This window comes from Periplaneta americana, chromosome 13 (genome assembly GCF_040183065.1).
Source record: "Periplaneta americana isolate PAMFEO1 chromosome 13, P.americana_PAMFEO1_priV1, whole genome shotgun sequence".
Classification (NCBI taxonomy): domain Eukaryota; kingdom Metazoa; phylum Arthropoda; class Insecta; order Blattodea; family Blattidae; genus Periplaneta; species Periplaneta americana.
In genome coordinates this window covers 59,000,606-59,019,516 of record NC_091129.1, presented here as the reverse complement: position 1 = coordinate 59,019,516, position 18,911 = coordinate 59,000,606, and the positions used below count along the sequence as shown (strand labels likewise).

General features: G+C 35.3%; 1 protein-coding gene across 8 annotated transcripts in view; it reads right to left on the bottom strand.

Annotated features, from left to right (window-relative positions):
• Scgalpha (sarcoglycan alpha) overlaps positions 1 to 18,911 on the bottom strand; it is a 65,704-nt gene that overhangs the window by 24,587 nt on the left and 22,206 nt on the right. For all 8 annotated transcript variants that reach the window (XM_069843311.1, XM_069843312.1, XM_069843310.1 and 5 more), the window contains 3 exons: positions 17,406 to 17,607; positions 11,930 to 12,104; positions 7,178 to 7,419 (listed from right to left, as the gene is read on the bottom strand). In XM_069843311.1, the coding sequence (XP_069699412.1) occupies positions 7,178 to 7,419; positions 11,930 to 12,104; positions 17,406 to 17,607 (619 nt within the window). The remainder of the gene's footprint in view (positions 1 to 7,177; positions 7,420 to 11,929; positions 12,105 to 17,405; positions 17,608 to 18,911) is intronic.

Here is an 18,911-nt window from a genome sequence, read left to right as displayed (position 1 = left end):
ATGATTTTGTTTCTTAAATAAAATCTATAAATGAAATGGTGTAGAAAGTATGTCTCCAAAAATGTTGATAGATTACTTTTTGCATAATATTATACTTCTAACTTAAAACAAAAAAGTTTGGGCTTATAAGTACAGCAGACTATTTACATCGGGTTCGAAATGCAGTGAGTCCAAATGTAATTTGTCCTAGATAAAGATTATGCTTGGTGACAGGTTTTCCTGGAGTATCCTGTTTCCCCTACTAATATTCCACCATTGCTCCACTGATCATCATCATGTGGTGCTATGTAGTTTGTTTTCCATGTTGCACCAAGGGCACTGTTAAAGTGGCAAGAAAAAGTACTTTCTTGATGAGGACACATGAGTGAATGACATGGAGTCAAATACCCACCATTGCAGAAAAAAATAAAATATATATTTATACACTAATGTTTGTGGAAATTACAACACCAAGAAGGATACATGTAATTGAAATGACAATACACAAATGATTAGAATTACAGAACTATACCTGATCTGTGACCGTGAGATTTCAATATGGTGTGAAGTCTCCATACAGTGCAATCAGAGTCTCCAAGTGTCATAGCATGGAATCAAAGAGGGCCTGGATATGTTCCCGGAGAAATCTCTCTCCACACAGTTTGTTTACAAGTCCACAAAGTGTCAAGAGTGGGTGCTGGAGGACCATGATGAACAAATTGCCGACCAATATCTCAGACATGTTCGATGGGCGACATGTCTGGCGAACATGCAGGTCAGGGAAGCAGTGATACCCGTTGTTGTTCAAAGACGACTTGCACAATCCTCGCCACATGTGGCTGGGCACTGTCCTTCTGAAATACTCCCTAATGTAGCGGTTGCTGTTCAGATTGCCCTGAATACGTAGGAGACGAGATCGCATATTTTATCCAATGGCACGCCAAACCATCACACTAGGCGTTTGTCCACTATGCCGCTCAACAATGCAGGCTCTCAGATTGCATTCATCACGGTAACGTCTAACACATATGTGATCATTATTGTAGGACAAGTTGAAGCGGAACTCATTCAAAAACACTATATTTTTCCACTCAGCAGGCCAGTGACGATGTTCACGTGCCCATTGCAATCTGAGGCGTTGGTGGTTTCTGGACAATGAAAACCGACGCAACAACATGTGAGCCATTAGTCCAGCCCTCAAAAGACAGCAACAAACTGTTGACGCAGATAGGTCCACACCCATTGCAGTACTCCAACATCGACTCAAGACTGGATGAAGCTGTACGGTCCGTCACAGCCATGTGGACAAGATGGAGGTCATCCCTTGCTGTGGTCACATTACATAGTCCAGTACCCGTTCATCTCTGTGTACGACCCTCTTCTATCCACTGGTTCCTCACACGCATCACTGTCGTAGCAGCATGCCCTGTACGAGCCGAAATTTCACGTTATGACAAACCTGCTTACCGGAGACCAAATATTCTGCCCCATTCGAATTCACTCACGTGCTGATATTGCATCCTTCCATGTCGACGAGACATACCTGCACTGGCTTTCATGTTTCCACTTTGTTTGGAAGCTCTGCACTGACTGAGCAAGGCATAACACTGGCCTTGCTGGTGACACAAGAGATATCACCACAGTCTAGTATATACAGTCACGAAGCTTGAGTTTATGAGGGTACTAGAACAATAGACTGTGCAGGCACTATTTCGCATTGTCTGTAATGAGACGATAGTAGCGATCCTAGTGGTTAGCAACTATCTATGGATGCATATTTACCACGTATTGAGCTTCGTGACTGCATATACTAGACTGTGGTATCACTGTTGGGCCACTGTATATGCCATCTCTCTGGAAATATTATCAATTATTGGTGGTACACTGTTCTACACATCTCCTGAGTTTGGAGTCGTTCGGGCCATTCTTTCTGGGTGTTGCATTTTTCACAAACAGTAGTGTATGAATGTTTTTTGAAAACTGATGCATCATCAGTTGTTACAGAAATAGAACAAAAAAAAAAAAACCTTTCTTTTCTGTAAAAATTATGTCCCCAATTGAAAAATTTAAGAGTAGACAAAAATTTTAATTCTTAAATATGCCTACATCTTACTATATACTTTTTAAAATTAATATAATGTATAGGAATAGAACAAGATAAAGACTATGAAAGCTTTTCTCTTCTCTAATTACAAATTTACTCAGCTCAGAAATCATTTCTTGTCACAGAATATTTTAAAGCTAGACAAGACAGCAAAACCATTCAAGGTGACTTTCTCAATAGTTTCGTTGTCAATCTATGTTTCCATCATTCCATTGTGGAACATAGGGCTCTCAGGAAACTCATCCATCTGACTCTGTTCCTGGTGAGCTCCTTGATCTCTCTCCACGTCTTGCTTCTGCTTTTGACTTCTGCAAGAATTATTCGTTTTCCAAATAGTTTTGTTGTAATAGGGGTTAAATACTTTAATAGACTATCTGAAATGGTTAACGTAGTCATTGTTCTGCAATTTAAAACTGCCATGAAGAAATGATTACTGGTGACACAATTTTATTAAAATGACGAATTTTTTCCTACTGGTTTATCTGAACTTAACTTTTAATCATGATTAGTGTACCGTATCTATTTTTTGTCAAATTTTTTTTGATCTAATTGTCAATTTCACCTATGGTGACAAATGACAGAAAATAATTGAAGTGAAATAAATAGTTTTTAAAACTTATAGCACTTTTAAATCCGAATTTCATAAATAACAAAATACTGTAATAATAGAAGTGATCACAACAAATACAGATATTACAACAATTCTTAGAATTATAAGAAAATTTCCTTTTGTGTGTAATCCATAAAGATAGAGTGCTTATCTTTTATTTGGCCACAGTATATTATTTTATTTATGTACGTCTTTTGAATGATACGATATGCATTTGAAAAGCTCGTAGCCTGAAAAACAGATGGCACTGAAAACGTGTCAACAATGCTGTCATTGTTACAGCCCATTTTACATTTTCTGTTGACTACATTTTGTGTAGTTTAATTTTGAAGTTAGTGCGCCGAACAGATTGGCACAAATAGAAAATATCGAGCTTTGTGCTGTCATTAAATATTTCGTAAAAAAGGAAATGAGTCCAACAGAAATTAAAGCAGATATGAATGCTACACTGGAGGAATCCACTCCAGCGTTTTCGAGTGAAAAAATTGGCGACACTATTTAAACATGGTCGAGAGAGTGTGAAAGGACCCCTGTAGTGGACCTCGAGTAACAGCAACAAGTGATGAAATCATTAAAAAAAAATCCACCAAATATGGTGTTGAATGACTGTCAATAGAAAATGCGGGAAATTAGTGAGGTTATGCGTATCTGAAATGAATGGGTGTGCCACATCTTAGTCAATGTCTTCAGCATGTCATAGGGCTCCACAAGGTGGATTCTATATTTGTTAACACCCGAACAAAAGCATATCCAATGTCAAATTTCGAGGGATTGTTGGCTTGATTCGAGAAAAATGCGTCCGATTTTCTTAGACAGTTTGTAATCACTGATGAAACCTGAACACGTTATTACATACCAGAGGAATGTCACAGGCTATTGGTAGTCCAGAGTGCTCAAGAGGAAGTGCTACAATATGGAGGAGCTGTGCGAGACCAACCAATGAAGTAGAAGAAGGTGACAAACATTTAATAAGAGGTAAAATGGCAAATAGAAACTGTAACAGAAATAAAGTAAATTCAATCAAGGATATAGATACTGAACGAAACTACCTATTAAGAGATCGATGTCAACAAAGATTACATTTTCCTAAAATTAGAAAAATTAATTATTAACTAAATAAGATAAGAAGACAGGTTTTGAAAATAAGATTGAATAACGTCAAGTTTTTAAAATAAAAAATTGAAAATAGAGAATTAATGAAGTTATTAATGTATTCCGATAGCTGTAGTAATTAGTAAATGTCCAAAAGATAACTGACTTTATAAATTGGTAAACTACTATATTTTAAATTCAATAAGAATGCAGTTATAATAAATTTATTAGTCATCATAACAGCAATGAATCGAAAATGAGTGCATGCGATACAATGTTGAAACTGAATTGAGGTTGATTACGTAAGCAACTTGTAAAGTGTGTGTTTAAACATGTATGCGGTAATCTTCATAGAAGTTATGCAAACAATTCTGCTGACAAGAAAATATTGCAAAATTAAAGATTACCCTACATATTGAATGTATCGATTCAGCTTCTTCAGGCTGATGGCTTTACAGTATGTCAACAGCTGCTCACCTATTTGAAATAATAAGTTATTATGAAAATTAAACATAAATATTGGATAAATAGAGCAACAGGAAAGATTGATGTATACTTGTTTATTGTAGAGTTTAATGTAATATGTAAATAAGCTTTAAGGCCTTTTTTGTTTTAAATAAACGCGCTTGGTTGAAACTTGCACTAAAAACTAGACGTAAGTGAAAGTTAAAGCCAACATAAATTGAAATAGATATAGGATGGAAAATGAGGTATTAAATGAATCAGAGGTCTGCATCGGACGTTTTCGCTCGAGCGCCAAGTAGTTCATAGCATAATCCGATAGGCAGCGCACATGCATGATGGGTAAAATTGTCGCGAACGATATAAGCCGAGCGTTAGATATTTGTTCTTGTTACAGTGATGAACTATGTAGTAACATCATAGATGTTTATCATTTCAAAACATTGCAGTGTTTAACTAACCTCTCCATAGTACAACTACAAAACTTGCTTTAAAATGTAATATAAAATGTTGTAGGTCAACGTGTCACCCCCCCCCCCCCCCAAACAGGAGTGATTTTATTTTTGCCACATCTGATAGATGTTATTGGATGTAAATGTAATTATTATAAACGGAGAACACAATCACGATAATGCAAGAACCGCATCAAGTTTTCTAGTAATAATAATAATCTCTAATAATTAGTGTATCAATCTTTGCGTCTGTAACAGCTGTGCCGCATGATTTTTAGTTTTATTATATTTTCAGTGACGTTATCTCTGTACTAATATTATTAATCTACTGCTATATCAATAATATTTTGTAAAACGTTTCTACATTGTCGCAGTATACAGGCGGAACACTATGTATGGACCTATCATATTATATATGTGGTAAATCAAATATTGAATTTATTAATTAGCAATAACTATATATCGAAGTTTTTCGTACTATTTTATTTATAACTTCATGTTACTGTTTTGGTACGTTCCATTAGACTGTTCCATTAAACGTTTGTCATAAACACAGAAAATAAAGCCTTATTTTTACAGTGTGAGCAAAACATATGTGTATCTTATCTGTCACCTTCCATACAAGATAAGACATGTCGGTGAGATGACCTTGTATTGTGCTTCTATTTATTACGAGCGTATCATGACCGATCTTATCTCACTCGAGGGTGTGACATTCGACCGAGTTCAAGCAAGCGATTTAACTCCAATGCAGCACTCTGAAATGAATATTTATTGCGTATAATTGCTATTCGTGTACCTATATGTTAATTGTAATTTATTAAGTTTATGTACTTTTTGTGAACCATTATTAATAAATATCCATATCCATACATATCAGAGACAAAACAGCAGTCAAAACAATGGAAGCACAGTCTGTGATTCTCTGCCTCCAAAGAAAGCAAAAGCTGTTCAATTGGCTGGGAAAGTCATGGCATCTATATTCTCGGATTCTAAGGGGATAATCATGATTGATTATCTAACAAAGGGAAGAACGATAACCGGAAAAATATTATTCAAATCTCCTGCAGCAACTGAAAGGGAAAAGTCTCGAGGAGAGACTGGGTATGGCCAAAAAGAAACTGTTGTGTCATCACGACAATGCATCTGCTCACACTTCTACAATTGCGGCTACTGAACTACACAAACTAAGTTTCAAATTGTTGCCACACCATCCCCCCCTTACTCATCAGATCTCGCACCCTCAAACTTCTTTATTTTCCCAAAGCTCAAAACTCAGTTGGCTGGAAAGAAATTTTCGCCAAATGAAGAGGTTATCACAGCAGCAGAAGATGGGTACAGCAGCATTGCAGCACCAGTGGACCAAGTGTGTGAATCTGAGGGAGATTATGTTGAGAAATAAAGATTGTTTCAGAATAATCCTAGTTTAATTTCTAAGTCAAGCTATGAACTTTTCAAACAACCCTTGTACTTCAAGAAAATAAATTACAAAAGTGAATATCAATCCCAACATGATAAAAGGATTGAATTATTACTAGAGTACAACGTACAAAATGTATAACGAGAATGTATGTGTCATCATGACACCGAATTTTTAGTTTTGCTATAAATTAGTCTAAAGCGAAAATATAGGTTATATTTACAGCACCTTCAACTTAAGATGCAACCCTGGTCACAGCAGGCGGGCTGGCAGATAGGCCTGTATTTCAAGCGGAAAAACCAGCTGTTTTGTGCAACTCAGCATGCAATTAGTGTTAGTTTGTCTTCTGTAAGGTGTGAACGTGTTTGGTCAGTTTTAGTTTTCATTTAATGTGTTTGGTGAACTGTGCTTTGTTTAAATTTATCATGGTGTTTACCACCATGTGAGTTTTATCTTTGGGGCATGTTAAAACATAAAGTGTATGTGAACAATCCTCATAACTTAGAGGAACTTCAAGGAAATATTTGGGCCGTGATCTCCAGCATTTCAAGGGAGGAATTGAATCGCACATTTCAGCATCTTCTTTGCCGGTGTGAGCGTTGTATTGAAGCTGGTGGAAGTCATTCTGAACATCTTGTCTTAAAGTAAGGAAATAACACCATTAAATTAATTTTACAGAAGATAAACTAACACTAAATATGGGTAGAAAGAATGTATGTCAGACCACTTAGCAGTTCAATTACCGCACAATGCTGCTGGGTGTTACTGCTTGAGAGTACTGCCCACCTGCCAGTGCCTGGGCTGCATCTTAAGTTGAAAGTGCTGTATTACATAAATATGGATAAAGTAGAACACTTTTTATTTTAGTCTGTTGAAATTTATAAATATGATTGTATTTACTATGAACATAAAGTAAAAAGTTATCATTTAGAATTATGCTGAAATTAACTTTGAATTAAAAACTGCATGCTGCTGCTGTTGAAAGGTACGTACACAAACTTTCTCCAGTAAACCTAAAATAGATGAAGAATACAGAACACTTTTGCATTGATACTCACATTCCTTCATGATGGAAGCACAGAATGAGCGAGAGAATCAGTACCAATATGATCATCACTAGCATTGGTACCATAATTGTATACACAAACTCGCTCACATAACTTCGTTGCGGCACCTGAGACTTTGATGGGCGACTCCACAGGTCCTCATGACCAAGAATTAATGGCCGATGATCAATTGGTAATTCAGCATCAGCTCCATTTGGTAAATGCTGATGTAAGGAAGAAGAACTTGCCTCAACCTGGACAAAAATAAAATTAAAATGATAGTAACATTTATTAAATTTTTTTCCAAATGTAAATTAAAAGAATTAAAGTACAGAAACATATAAATACTTTGAAATGCTTCCTTCTGTTTTAAATTAGTAGAACAGTGACATTCCAAATTCTGACTCATATCTTATCACCTTCATGTTGTTTACGAAATATTAAATAATGCAGTGTGATTCTTCTGGTTGTACATATAGTTTCCACATACTAACACCTGGCAAGTGATAGTGTAAAAGCAGAAACTACACCATGCACTTGCACAAGGAAAAAAAGTCCTGACCATATAATGCACTTACAGAAAAGAACAGCTATCGTCAATAAAGGAAATTAAAAAAAATAAATCTCGCTTACCAGATTACAGCAGGTGCTCAAAATGTTCTCCATTAGTGTAAACAGAAGCACTATAGTGTGAGATGATGTTCCTATTCACCATCTTGCAGTTCATCCTCAGGAATTCTTGCAATTTCTCTGCTAACTGAATCCTTCAACTCTCTGTTGTGAGATAGTTCGTTTTATACAACCTATCTTTTAATCTCCCCAACAAATAAAAGTCACAAGGTGTCAATTCAGGGCATTCCACTGGTCACAAACCCATACTAATTATGTGCTATTCAAAAACATATGCAATGCATTGTGTTACATGTTGTATGTGCTCTAGTCTCATCCTGTTGAAAGTATCGAAGTTCCCTTTCATCTTCTGTTGTGGAAAAAAATTGTTAAGAATTAATTCAATGTATCTCACAGAACTGATTCTCTTAAAAAAAAAAAAAAAAAAAAAAAAAAACGGTCCTATAATTCTTTTTGCATTAATTGCACTCGAAACCACGACTTTTGGGTCGTGAAATGGCATTTCGTGAATTATCTCGGGTTTTCATTTGCCCAATACCGACTGTTCTATGAACTAACACGTCCAGGCAAATGAAATCACACTTCATCAGAAAACAGTACTAATTGAGAGTTTAAGATACCACTGTCTACTGACTGAAGAAACCAATTGCATCAAGTGATTCTGGCAGCAGGATCTCTAGAATTTAAATGCTGTAGTTTAGAGCAACAGAATAAGAAACATTGGCTTACTGTGCCCATTTTCTTAAGGATTTTCTAGGAAATTATTTGAGATGTTCACGAATATCATGAAGCTTTACACAAGTCAACACTGTACGATTTTTTCGACTTTTTTATTCAGTACTGGATCTGCTATTTTGAATTTATTCACTAGTTTACGAATCCCGGAACATGTTGGAATCCAGGAATTGTTCACAAAACTCTCTTCTAACTCTTCCTGGACATTCATACTTAAAGAACTAGCAACACATTAAAATACGGTAATGAATTGGTAGAACGAAGAAAAATTCTACCGATTTTTCACCTTATGGAAACGAAGAAATTACTACACTGAAACTCCATATATGTACTTCGGTAAATCATAGTAATATATTAAAATACGTTGTTCAGTAGTTGACAAAAAGTCATTAATCGCAACAGGAATACAACTAAGCATTATGAAAAATGACACAGACTGATGAAAGCTAAGGGCTGTTTGGTATGCAAAGACAGATTTCACTAAGATATCAAAATAATACGAGGATCACTCCAAAAGTAATGGACAACATTTATTTAAAAATTACATTCTTATCCTACAGCTTTGCTATTTTCACAGAATGCAGATACATTCTTTAGGAACAAAATGTCCCTTTTCCACATAATCCCCATCCCTTTCAACTGCCTTACGCCACCTTGGAACGAGGGCCTGTACGGTATACACGCACAGTAAAAGTCTGGACCAACAGGTTTGAACCACTCTTTAGCAGCGTGCACGAGGAAGTCATCATCTTCAAACCTTGTTCCACGAAGGGATTCCTTCAGTTTACCAAAAAGATGGTAACTGCATGGTGCCAGATCAGGACTGGAAGGCGGGGGTTTCAGTGTTGTCCATCCAAGTTTTCTGATCTGGTCTGTGGTCTTGTGACTGACATGTGGCCGTGCATTGTTGTGCAACAGCAGAACATCCTGCTTCTCCCGATCTGGTCGAACATGATTCAGTCGAGCTTGAAGTTTCTTGAGAGTTGCCACATATGCATCAGAATTAATGGTGGTTCCGTGTGGCATGATGTCCACAAGCAAGAGTCCTTCTGAATCAAAAAACACAGTAGCCACAACTTTTCCTGCCGAAAGTGCAGTTTTGAACTTCTTTTTCTTTGGTGAATTTGCATGATGCTACTCCATTGTCTGCCTCTGTCTCTGGTTAAAATGGTGGAGCCATGTTTCATCTCCTGTCACAATTCTACCAAGAAAGTTATTTCTACCATTCTCATACTGGTCCAAAAGTTAGCTGCACAGTTTTCGGGTTTCTTTGTGGGCTTCTGTCAACATCCTCAGAACCCACCTGGCACAAACCTTTTTTAACCCCAACTGTTTCAATATTCTGCACACATTTGCTTCTCCTATTCCAACTTGGAGTGACAATTCTTTCACTGTTACACATTTGTCAGCCAAAACCATGTTGTTAATGCACTGCACATTGTCAGGACTTCGTGCAGTACAGGGTCTGCTGCTGTAAGGAATATCCCGAATATTGGTGTGCCCTCTTTCACCATATGTTTTTTCTTGCCCACTGACTAACCATACTGCGATCGACAGCTGCATCGCCATACACCTTTTTCAACCTCTTGTGAATGTTTCCCACTGTCTCGTTCTCAGAGCACAGGAACTCGATAACAACACGTTGCTTCTGATGAATGTCAAGTACAGCAGCAATCTTGAAACAGTGCTATCATGGCACCACTCATGGGAATAACTTAAATTAAATTTGAATACAAGTGGGAAGGATGTATCTATGACCTCCATAAATTGCAAAGGTGTAGAATAAAAAATAAATTAAAAATAAAAATGTTGTGCATTACTTTTGGAGTGACCCTCATAAATACTTGCATGCAATAAACTATCAGTTGCCTGGTGTTATCGCATGAAACTTCTTGCGAGAGAGCCGTACCCAACAACCACGTTTCAGTGGGATTTGTAGCTAAAATGTTTGCATGCACATTGTAGAGTTGACGCTTTTTACTGCATGGTATAGTCTCGGCTCTTACACTATCATTTGCTGGGAGTCAGCATGCAGGAACTGCATGTACAGCCATAAGAATCACACTGTATATTTTACCGGTTGTTGTTTAGTCAACTGTCCAAAGACAGGCTGGAACTTCATAAGTGATACCAATAAGGCATCACTCAGGAGGCAACTAAGCCAGGAGATAATGGAGTAGGATGATCAGTTCCTTAGAGATTCTTCCTGCGTCCATTCTTTGGACATAAGTAAACCCATCAACCTAATTTTAGGATTTTCTTTGCTTTTCATGGTGAACTTATTTAGTGAAAACCTCCATTTAAGAAAACAAAATGGTACTCAACAATTTGTTAAATAAGGATAACTGTAAATGTTGCCAAAATAAATGAAATTAAACAACTGAAAGTCTCCTCTCCCATGTAAGGAACACTTTCTTTCCCACACAGTGGCAGGTCCTTTAACTTTTCGTTATTCATCCTGACTCTACAAGTGAATTCATACATTTCACTAGTGCTGAGAAGTGTGGATCATTTAGAGCAGAAAATGAAAATAGTAAGGTTGTTATAACAAAAATTGCAAAAATAAAAGCGTAAAATATTGTACCAACCTTAAACAATATCGTATTTCACTTGTATTTATAAATATATATATTCGACAAAACATGTAAGTAATAATAATGTATTTTTTCATATTTCCTAAATAACAAATTAAGAAAACTTGCATAATACCATAATTATTACACAAATATTGCATTATAATAATTTGCTGTCATTGAAGTTTACATTTATATCATAAACTTCAAATAAAATACAAAAAAGTGTGTTAGTTATGTGAATAAGTGTATTTTTGTTTCGGTGCTTCTAAACTTTTTTCTTTCCTTTGCATCCGTTCACCATTCATCACACTGTCATTCCCTCCTATGTTGACTCAAAAATAGTGCATATAAAATTGGAAATATATTTTATATATTAATACTTATATTCTTAACTCATTTATGTACATTTTATAGCTCATATTCCCTCCTAACTGATCAGGAAGAGAAAGAGGAATTGGCTGGGTCACTGGCTAAGAAGAAACTGTATACTGAAAGGGATGGTGAACGGAAGAAGAGTTAGGAGCACAAGAAGATCTCAGATAAGACGACATTAAGACGGATCATATGCAGAGACAAAGAGGCAGGCAGAAAATAGGAAAGATTGGAGAATGCTTGGTTTGCAGCTAAAGACCTGCCTTTGTGCATGAATGAATGAATGAATTAATTAATTCCCTCCTAAAACCCTCAAAATTCCGCTCTGGTTGGGAACCACTGGTTCCTTTTATGTAAATCTTCCTTTTAAAAGATTAAGCAATTTTAAGTGCACTGACTTTTGAATAACTCTAGCTATATATTAAAGGACTAGAAATCTTTAAATTATTACCAGTCTAAAGGCACACCAATCTAAGACAAATCCTTCTTCTCTGAAGGATCTTTCCACAGTTGTTCTTTTAAAATCTCTTGGACATGTACCCAATTTCCACAACGGTTTCACTTCATCTTGCAACTTTTGAAGGGCTGCAGAAAACTGAGCTCTACTTCCAATCCTTAAAACAACACTGTAGAAGGGAAATATAAATTAGTTGTTCAAGAAGCATGAGCGAAATAGTTCCGACTTTGTTCCTTTATTCAGAAGCAACTAAAAATTAATTATAGAAGACATAGAAATTGTTTTGTTGCAAAACTGAAGCCATAGTAAAAACATGCTTACATTTATACAAAATTCTGAGACAATTTAAATCATTAAAGTTAAAAAGCTTTAAAGAAAAGTATATGCTTTGAAAGCTAAGAAAGAAGTTTAAATCTTCTATTTACTTTACTTAAATTAATACACTTAAACCAAACACAAAAATAAATAAATTTTGATTCCTAAAAAAATAGTAAATAATTTAATGATAAAGGTAAAAATCCTTTCCAAGCCAAATACATTAAAGTTATTCTACATAAGACATAACTGACTTATTTGTCAGACTGAAGATGTCTGCAAGTTTATCTTAAATTAATAACTGATTTTGTCTACCAAAAGATTAGTTAATTTGTTTGAAATGGATAATGATCAAACTAACACAGTTATTTAAAATTAAAATTAATCCTTCAGTTTGTTGTAAATTTTTCTTCTAAAGAATGATAATATATTTGCAAGAAAGTCCACTCAGTAAATAAAGACACTATGAAATAATTTTTCTATTCTATTATCCAATAATGCTGTATCAACTGCGTATCTATCTATAGTCGCGATGCTGTTATTCCTGGCGTGACTCCTCCTCTTTGATTACGTCTTAGGAAGTGAAGGCTCTATAAAGTCTAGGTAGGTTGTATCATTCGCCATTTTTCTTCTTTCGTTGCAGATCTTCCACACGAGGAATCTATTTGTCACACCGTTAAACATTATCATGTCATAGCTCCTATGATAATAAATCAAACACACTGTAATTCAGCAAATAATTGAGCAGCAAATAACGTCCTCGTGTGCTTTCTGCGAACGCCAACGAAAGAGCCAAAATGGCGGGCGATTATATTAGGTATTTGTCCAGCCTTAGGAAATGTATAACATCTTCATCAGTGAATCATAAAACGCACACGTTTAAATCGCGGGTGCTCATGTAAAGGGGGTTAAGTCAAATTGTAAGGTATGTAAACTTCTCTCCTTTGGTACTGAACAAAACCCCTTTGTCACAAAATACGGAGTACTATAACTGCATCATGGATGGAAGAATGATTTAACCCCTTTAACACAATAAAAAAGTAATTGTGGAGAGTTGAAATCTGTACTTATCCGAGTTTAGCGAAATCATACTTAACCCCCTTTACACGAGCACCCACGAAATGTACCCGACCTACAACGTGATTGGCTGCTGGAAATTAGAGCGACGGGACTATAGCATCAGTGGAACTGTTACCTTGGTGAGATGAGACTGAGTATTCACCATGGATTACACTACAGTTGAAAAATGTAAAATTCTCGCTAAAAATTGGCATCATGCTTAAAATCTAATGTTAGGAAACAAACTCTCACGAAATCATGCAATTTTAAGTAGAAAAGTAAACATAGAAACAAACGATACTGCAAGCATCAATCAAGATGCCATTGTTATGTTTCACAGTTCTCTGTAGCAAAATGGTGGGAAAGCTATGAAAGTTCAGATTTAAAGAACTATTCTCATGTATTTCTCATCTCATAGAATTTATAGAAATGTGTAAATCTTTTCCACATTTATGGAAAATCAAATAAGTTGTAACAACACTTATCACAGTAAATCATCCAATTCAGATCTGTACAGATTTACCTCCAGGTAAGTCATTGTGGGTATGGGACCCTTTAAACACTCTCACTAATTATTATCCTCCAATAGATTCTATGAGATTCCTCACTAATAATAACAGTATCAAAATGACAATAGAAGAAAAAGCACTGATTCAATATGAAAAACTTATCAGATTAGCAGGAAACAATTGGCATTCATACAGTCCTCCCTGTAGACTGAAAACTCAAGAAAGTTTCATATCCATTGTTCAAGAATTAAAACAGAAAATCAATATCCCAAATTTAAAAGAAAACTTACAAATTAAACCAAACCCTTTAACTCTATTAAATATAGAATATAATCTAAATTTAACAGAAGAAATACTGAAATCAGAAGTAAACACTGAAATACTGAAACAATTGTCTTTAGAGACAATTAATATTAGGTACCCTCCACAAAACTGGCTTCATTGATACACCGATGGATCCTTGATCTCCAGAGAACAAGGTGCCGGTGCAGGTGTTATGTGCTGTCTCTTCTCACTTTATAGATCTCTTGGATATGGAACAACAAGTTTTGATGGTGAAATCATTGCAATAAGTGAATGTCTCAGGAATCTTCTATGCCACATCAATAAATTTAGGAATGCAGTTATATTGTCAGACTCCAAAGCAGCTATTCTATCAATCGTCTCTAAACACACATCTTCATCTCAAACAGCAGAAATAACTAAAATGCTCTCTCAATTAATATCGCTCAATAAAAGAATTGCATTCCAATTGATACCATCCCATTGTGGAATCCTGGGAAATGAGAATGCGGATGCTTTAGCAAAGAAGGGCAGCACTGCTACTTACAGACCTGTTACTAAATCTACGTATTACTCTGTGAAGAGATTTATTAAATCTACATACTTAGACTTCAACAAACAAAATTTGATAACACAATCCCAAGGGAAAAAATGGAACTCTCTGCATCAAAATCCACAGTTAATTCCCGATTTACCACGAAAATCGTCTGTAGCTGCATTTAGATTGGCAACAGGCCATGATTGTTTGGCTAAACACCTGCATAGAATTGGAATATATCAGTCCACTAACTGCCCATTGTGCAACTCAAACCAAGAAATGGATTCGGAACACCTCAAAATCTGTGCTTCATTGGCTGGTCATGGTAATATCTTTGAAAAATAATGGAGTGTAAGAGGTCAAATGACTTTATTGTCAAACACCTGGCATTAGAAAACAACAACAACAACTAATTATTATCACTAATTGTTACTACAGTAAAAATAAAAATAAAATAACTTACATAGCAATTAAAAAAGTTATATAGAAAATGTGTTTCTGAATCACATCATATCGCCACAGAATAAATAACACACAAAAAGGATAGTAGATGTCAGTTCCGTTGACCATTATGGAGCCAAAAAGCAGCACTGGCTACTATGTTGAAACTGTGTACACGAATCGAAATCTGTTTCACTGTCAAGAAAGTTTAATGCAAAAAAGTTATCTTGAAATAATATTAAATTAATATAATATTCAAATCCAAATTATAGTACCCATTAAAGCAATTTTTTTTTTAAAGATTAATGAGTGTTTTTAGATAACACTATATATTTCATTTTTATGGAATATTAACAATTAGAGGTAATAATGAATGACCGTTCAAGAGATTCTTTTGCAACTATCTTGTAGGCTGCATGACAGAAGCTGGTAGTGCAACTGTGGGTAGTTGAAATACCACGTAGCAATACAGTGGACGCACTGTATATACATATGTACGAAGCATAAACTTGTATCTCATGGACTGAAAATAGAGTAGATACCTCACATGCAATTCTTCTAACAAATGAGTTCAAATAGGCATTACTTGCACATAAATGTTGTCAATAAGGAAGTGGTCAACATGTTTGCTTTAGATCAGAGGTTTGAAAGTTCAAATCTGACAATGAGCAAAAGAAATCAGTAGCACAGGTGAGAGGAATTCAGGCAAAATTAGCTGGTCATTTCTAATCCACGTTGAAGTTGAACTCTCCTAGTTTATTATTTTCACTTATCACTTACAATCTAACACAGAGGGAAATTAATTCAGCCCTATAGGGGACCCTTCTCAAATGTTCTTAACTAATGCAGACTTCTTGGCAATAAAGCCATTAACTCACTTGTTCTCCAGTATTTCTCATACACAATGGGATTAGAGGAAAATACAGGACATCACTTTCTATTTCTTTCTAAAGACTGCACAATAGACAAAGTAGTGAAGAAATAATTCCAATTTTATTCACAGGTTTAGACAGTCATGCTCTGTGAGTAATGAAAAGGATGCAATTGCACTTTTCCTTGGATATTCAGGAATTATATTTTATTAAACATGGAGACATTCCCATTTTTCAATATTTGAAATTCTGTGAAAAAGGTATATTATATCTTGATTGTTGATTCATCTTTTAATTGTTGGAAATGATAAAGTTGACATGGAGTTTTGTAAGATTACTTCTCTTTTTAGCTAGCTCGTCAGCAACTTCATTGTCAGGTAATCCGCAGACTGCCAGTGCCCTTTGAAAAACTATAGACTGGCAATGCCCTTTGAAAAACTATGCTTTTATTAAGCTTCATCAGACAGTGTATAATGTTCCTAGTATACACCAGCAAGGTCCAAATAAAAATAATAATAATAATAATAATAATAATAATAATAATAATAATAATAATAATAAATGTTTCTATGTTGTTTAAAATTCTATTAATTTATGGTCTCTTAGACTGAAATGTTTCCAAATAAGGTAATATTGCAGCAAATATAGATTGTAAGATTGTATGTACAAATTCAGATCATGTTCTGCTGATAAGCGAAGTAGATATTTATATGCACAGAGATAAGAATACTCTGATCAATCACAAACCAGTCTTGGCATAGATTGGTCCCTTCATGTTCACTGATCAGTTCCTTATTCCATCTCTTCTAATTGAATATTAATCAAGTTCTTCCTTAACCCTTATATATTGACTACACCCCAACTCTGACTACTAGCAACAGGCATCTATAATGAACACCGATCAAAATACCCCTCATTTCTCGTGAAAAACAACAATTGAATAGACTACAGCGGCTATAGTGGACTTTATGTTGTCAGCAAACAGCTGGATACATTAAAAAGATTGATTGATTCCTTAACCCTTACAAATACTTAAAGTTACTTCCAGATAGTAGCAAGTCCAGGATCGAATCCTGTTGCGACAAGTTCTCTGGTTTTCTCCAGGGTTTCCCTCCCAACCCATTAAGGGCAAATGTTGGGCAACTTTCGGTGCCGGACCATGGGTTCATTTTGCTGTCATTATCACCTTCATCTTCATCCATCCTGCCTGCTTCCATACTGAAGTCATCCTATCATAAGGGGCTAATAGAATCCGATTTAATGGGTGCCTCAATCTCAGAACAGAATTCTTCTTCATAGGCAAAAGTAGGCAACAGTGCAAATACACTTAAATATGAGCAGTGTTAGGAACAAAAATTCCAGATAGACTTTAACTGCATTATTTCGCGTTTCTTGTATTTCACTAATTGTAAACAACTTACCATTTCTTAAAACTTAACTACCACAATACTCACCCTTCTCCTTCATTTGGTCGTAAAGGATGTCGGGCTCCAAGGTGAACAGCTGATGCTAGAAATGTTACATAAAGGTCATCTTCACTTTCCCTCCACAGTTGACAACGAAACACATCCAGCAAACGGTTAAGACGATAAGAATCGAACATATCTTCTACATTTAAATTATCTATCTTTAGCTGTACCTCATGCTTGGCTGGATCTGTAAACAGATTTGATTTCTTTTAAACTTATAGCTTTTTATTTTCCAAATTTTTTCTATGTTGTTTAAAATTCTATTTATTTATGTCTCTTACACTGAAATGTTTCCCAATAGAGTAATATTGCAGCAAATATATTTGCATATTACTCTTTAATTTCATGTTTTTCACTTGTGCTAAAATTGCAAATATTACAGGTTGTACATACAAATTCAGATCATGTTCTGCTGATAGGCAAAGTAGATATTCGTCTGAAGAAAATAAGAGGAAGACAGGTGATGAATAAATTTGACTTGGAAAAAATTGAAGAATGAAGAGGAAAGAAGAAAATTTGAAGCAAATTTTCAAGAGAAAGCCACTACATTAGAATCCAGACCTGAGAATAGTAATGAGTACTGAACTAATCTAAAAAACTGTATACAGAAAACAGTAGAAGAAACAATAGGATACAGAGGAGTGAGAATGAAGAAACCTTGGATCACAGGGAAAATGTTGGAGAAGATGGAGGAAAGAAGAATATGGAAGACATCAACACAGAAGAAGATAGAAGAAACTACAAGAGACACTGGTAAGTAGATGTAGAGAATATCTATCATTTTTATAGTTTTTAATCAAGTGGGGTTGAATCTTTTTCATATACTTAATGGTGGTGTGGTGTAGATATTTATATGCGTCATTCTCTTCAGTATTGGGTCGAGAGAGCGCAAAAATTACATTTCTAAGGAAAGGCCAAAAGGTGTTACTTACTGATAAAATAAGAAGCCTACAAAATTATGTAGTCTCCCAATCATTTCAGCAAGATCTCTTAGCAGGATAAAATGATTTTACCCTCTACATTTTAAGCTCTACATGCAGCAGCTATACCAAGATGCTATGTCTATTGTTCGAAAGCATAGCAAACCTGACATTTTTTTTAACTTTCACCTACAATCCACAATGACCTGAAATAGCTATTGCTTTACTCCCACATGAAAAACCCACTGATCATTCTGACATTGTTACTTGCGTTTTCGCGTTGAAACTCAAAAACTGAAAGTGGATAGGTTCAAGAACAGTATTCAGCATAAGAAAAACCATTCAGAGGGAGTATGTTTCATTATTACGGAAGCAAATAACTTTCAAAATGTCTGGTATTCTTCATTGAAAATAAATCTGAAAAAATTTTATTTGAACGTCTAATGAACTTAGTTTGCAGCATTTGTTGCACAAGCCACTAGTAATCTATAATCATCCCACAAGCGATTAGCCTATTTTCGTTTCATTTCATAAGGTATTAAATACTCTATGGATGTTGTGATTGCATGTA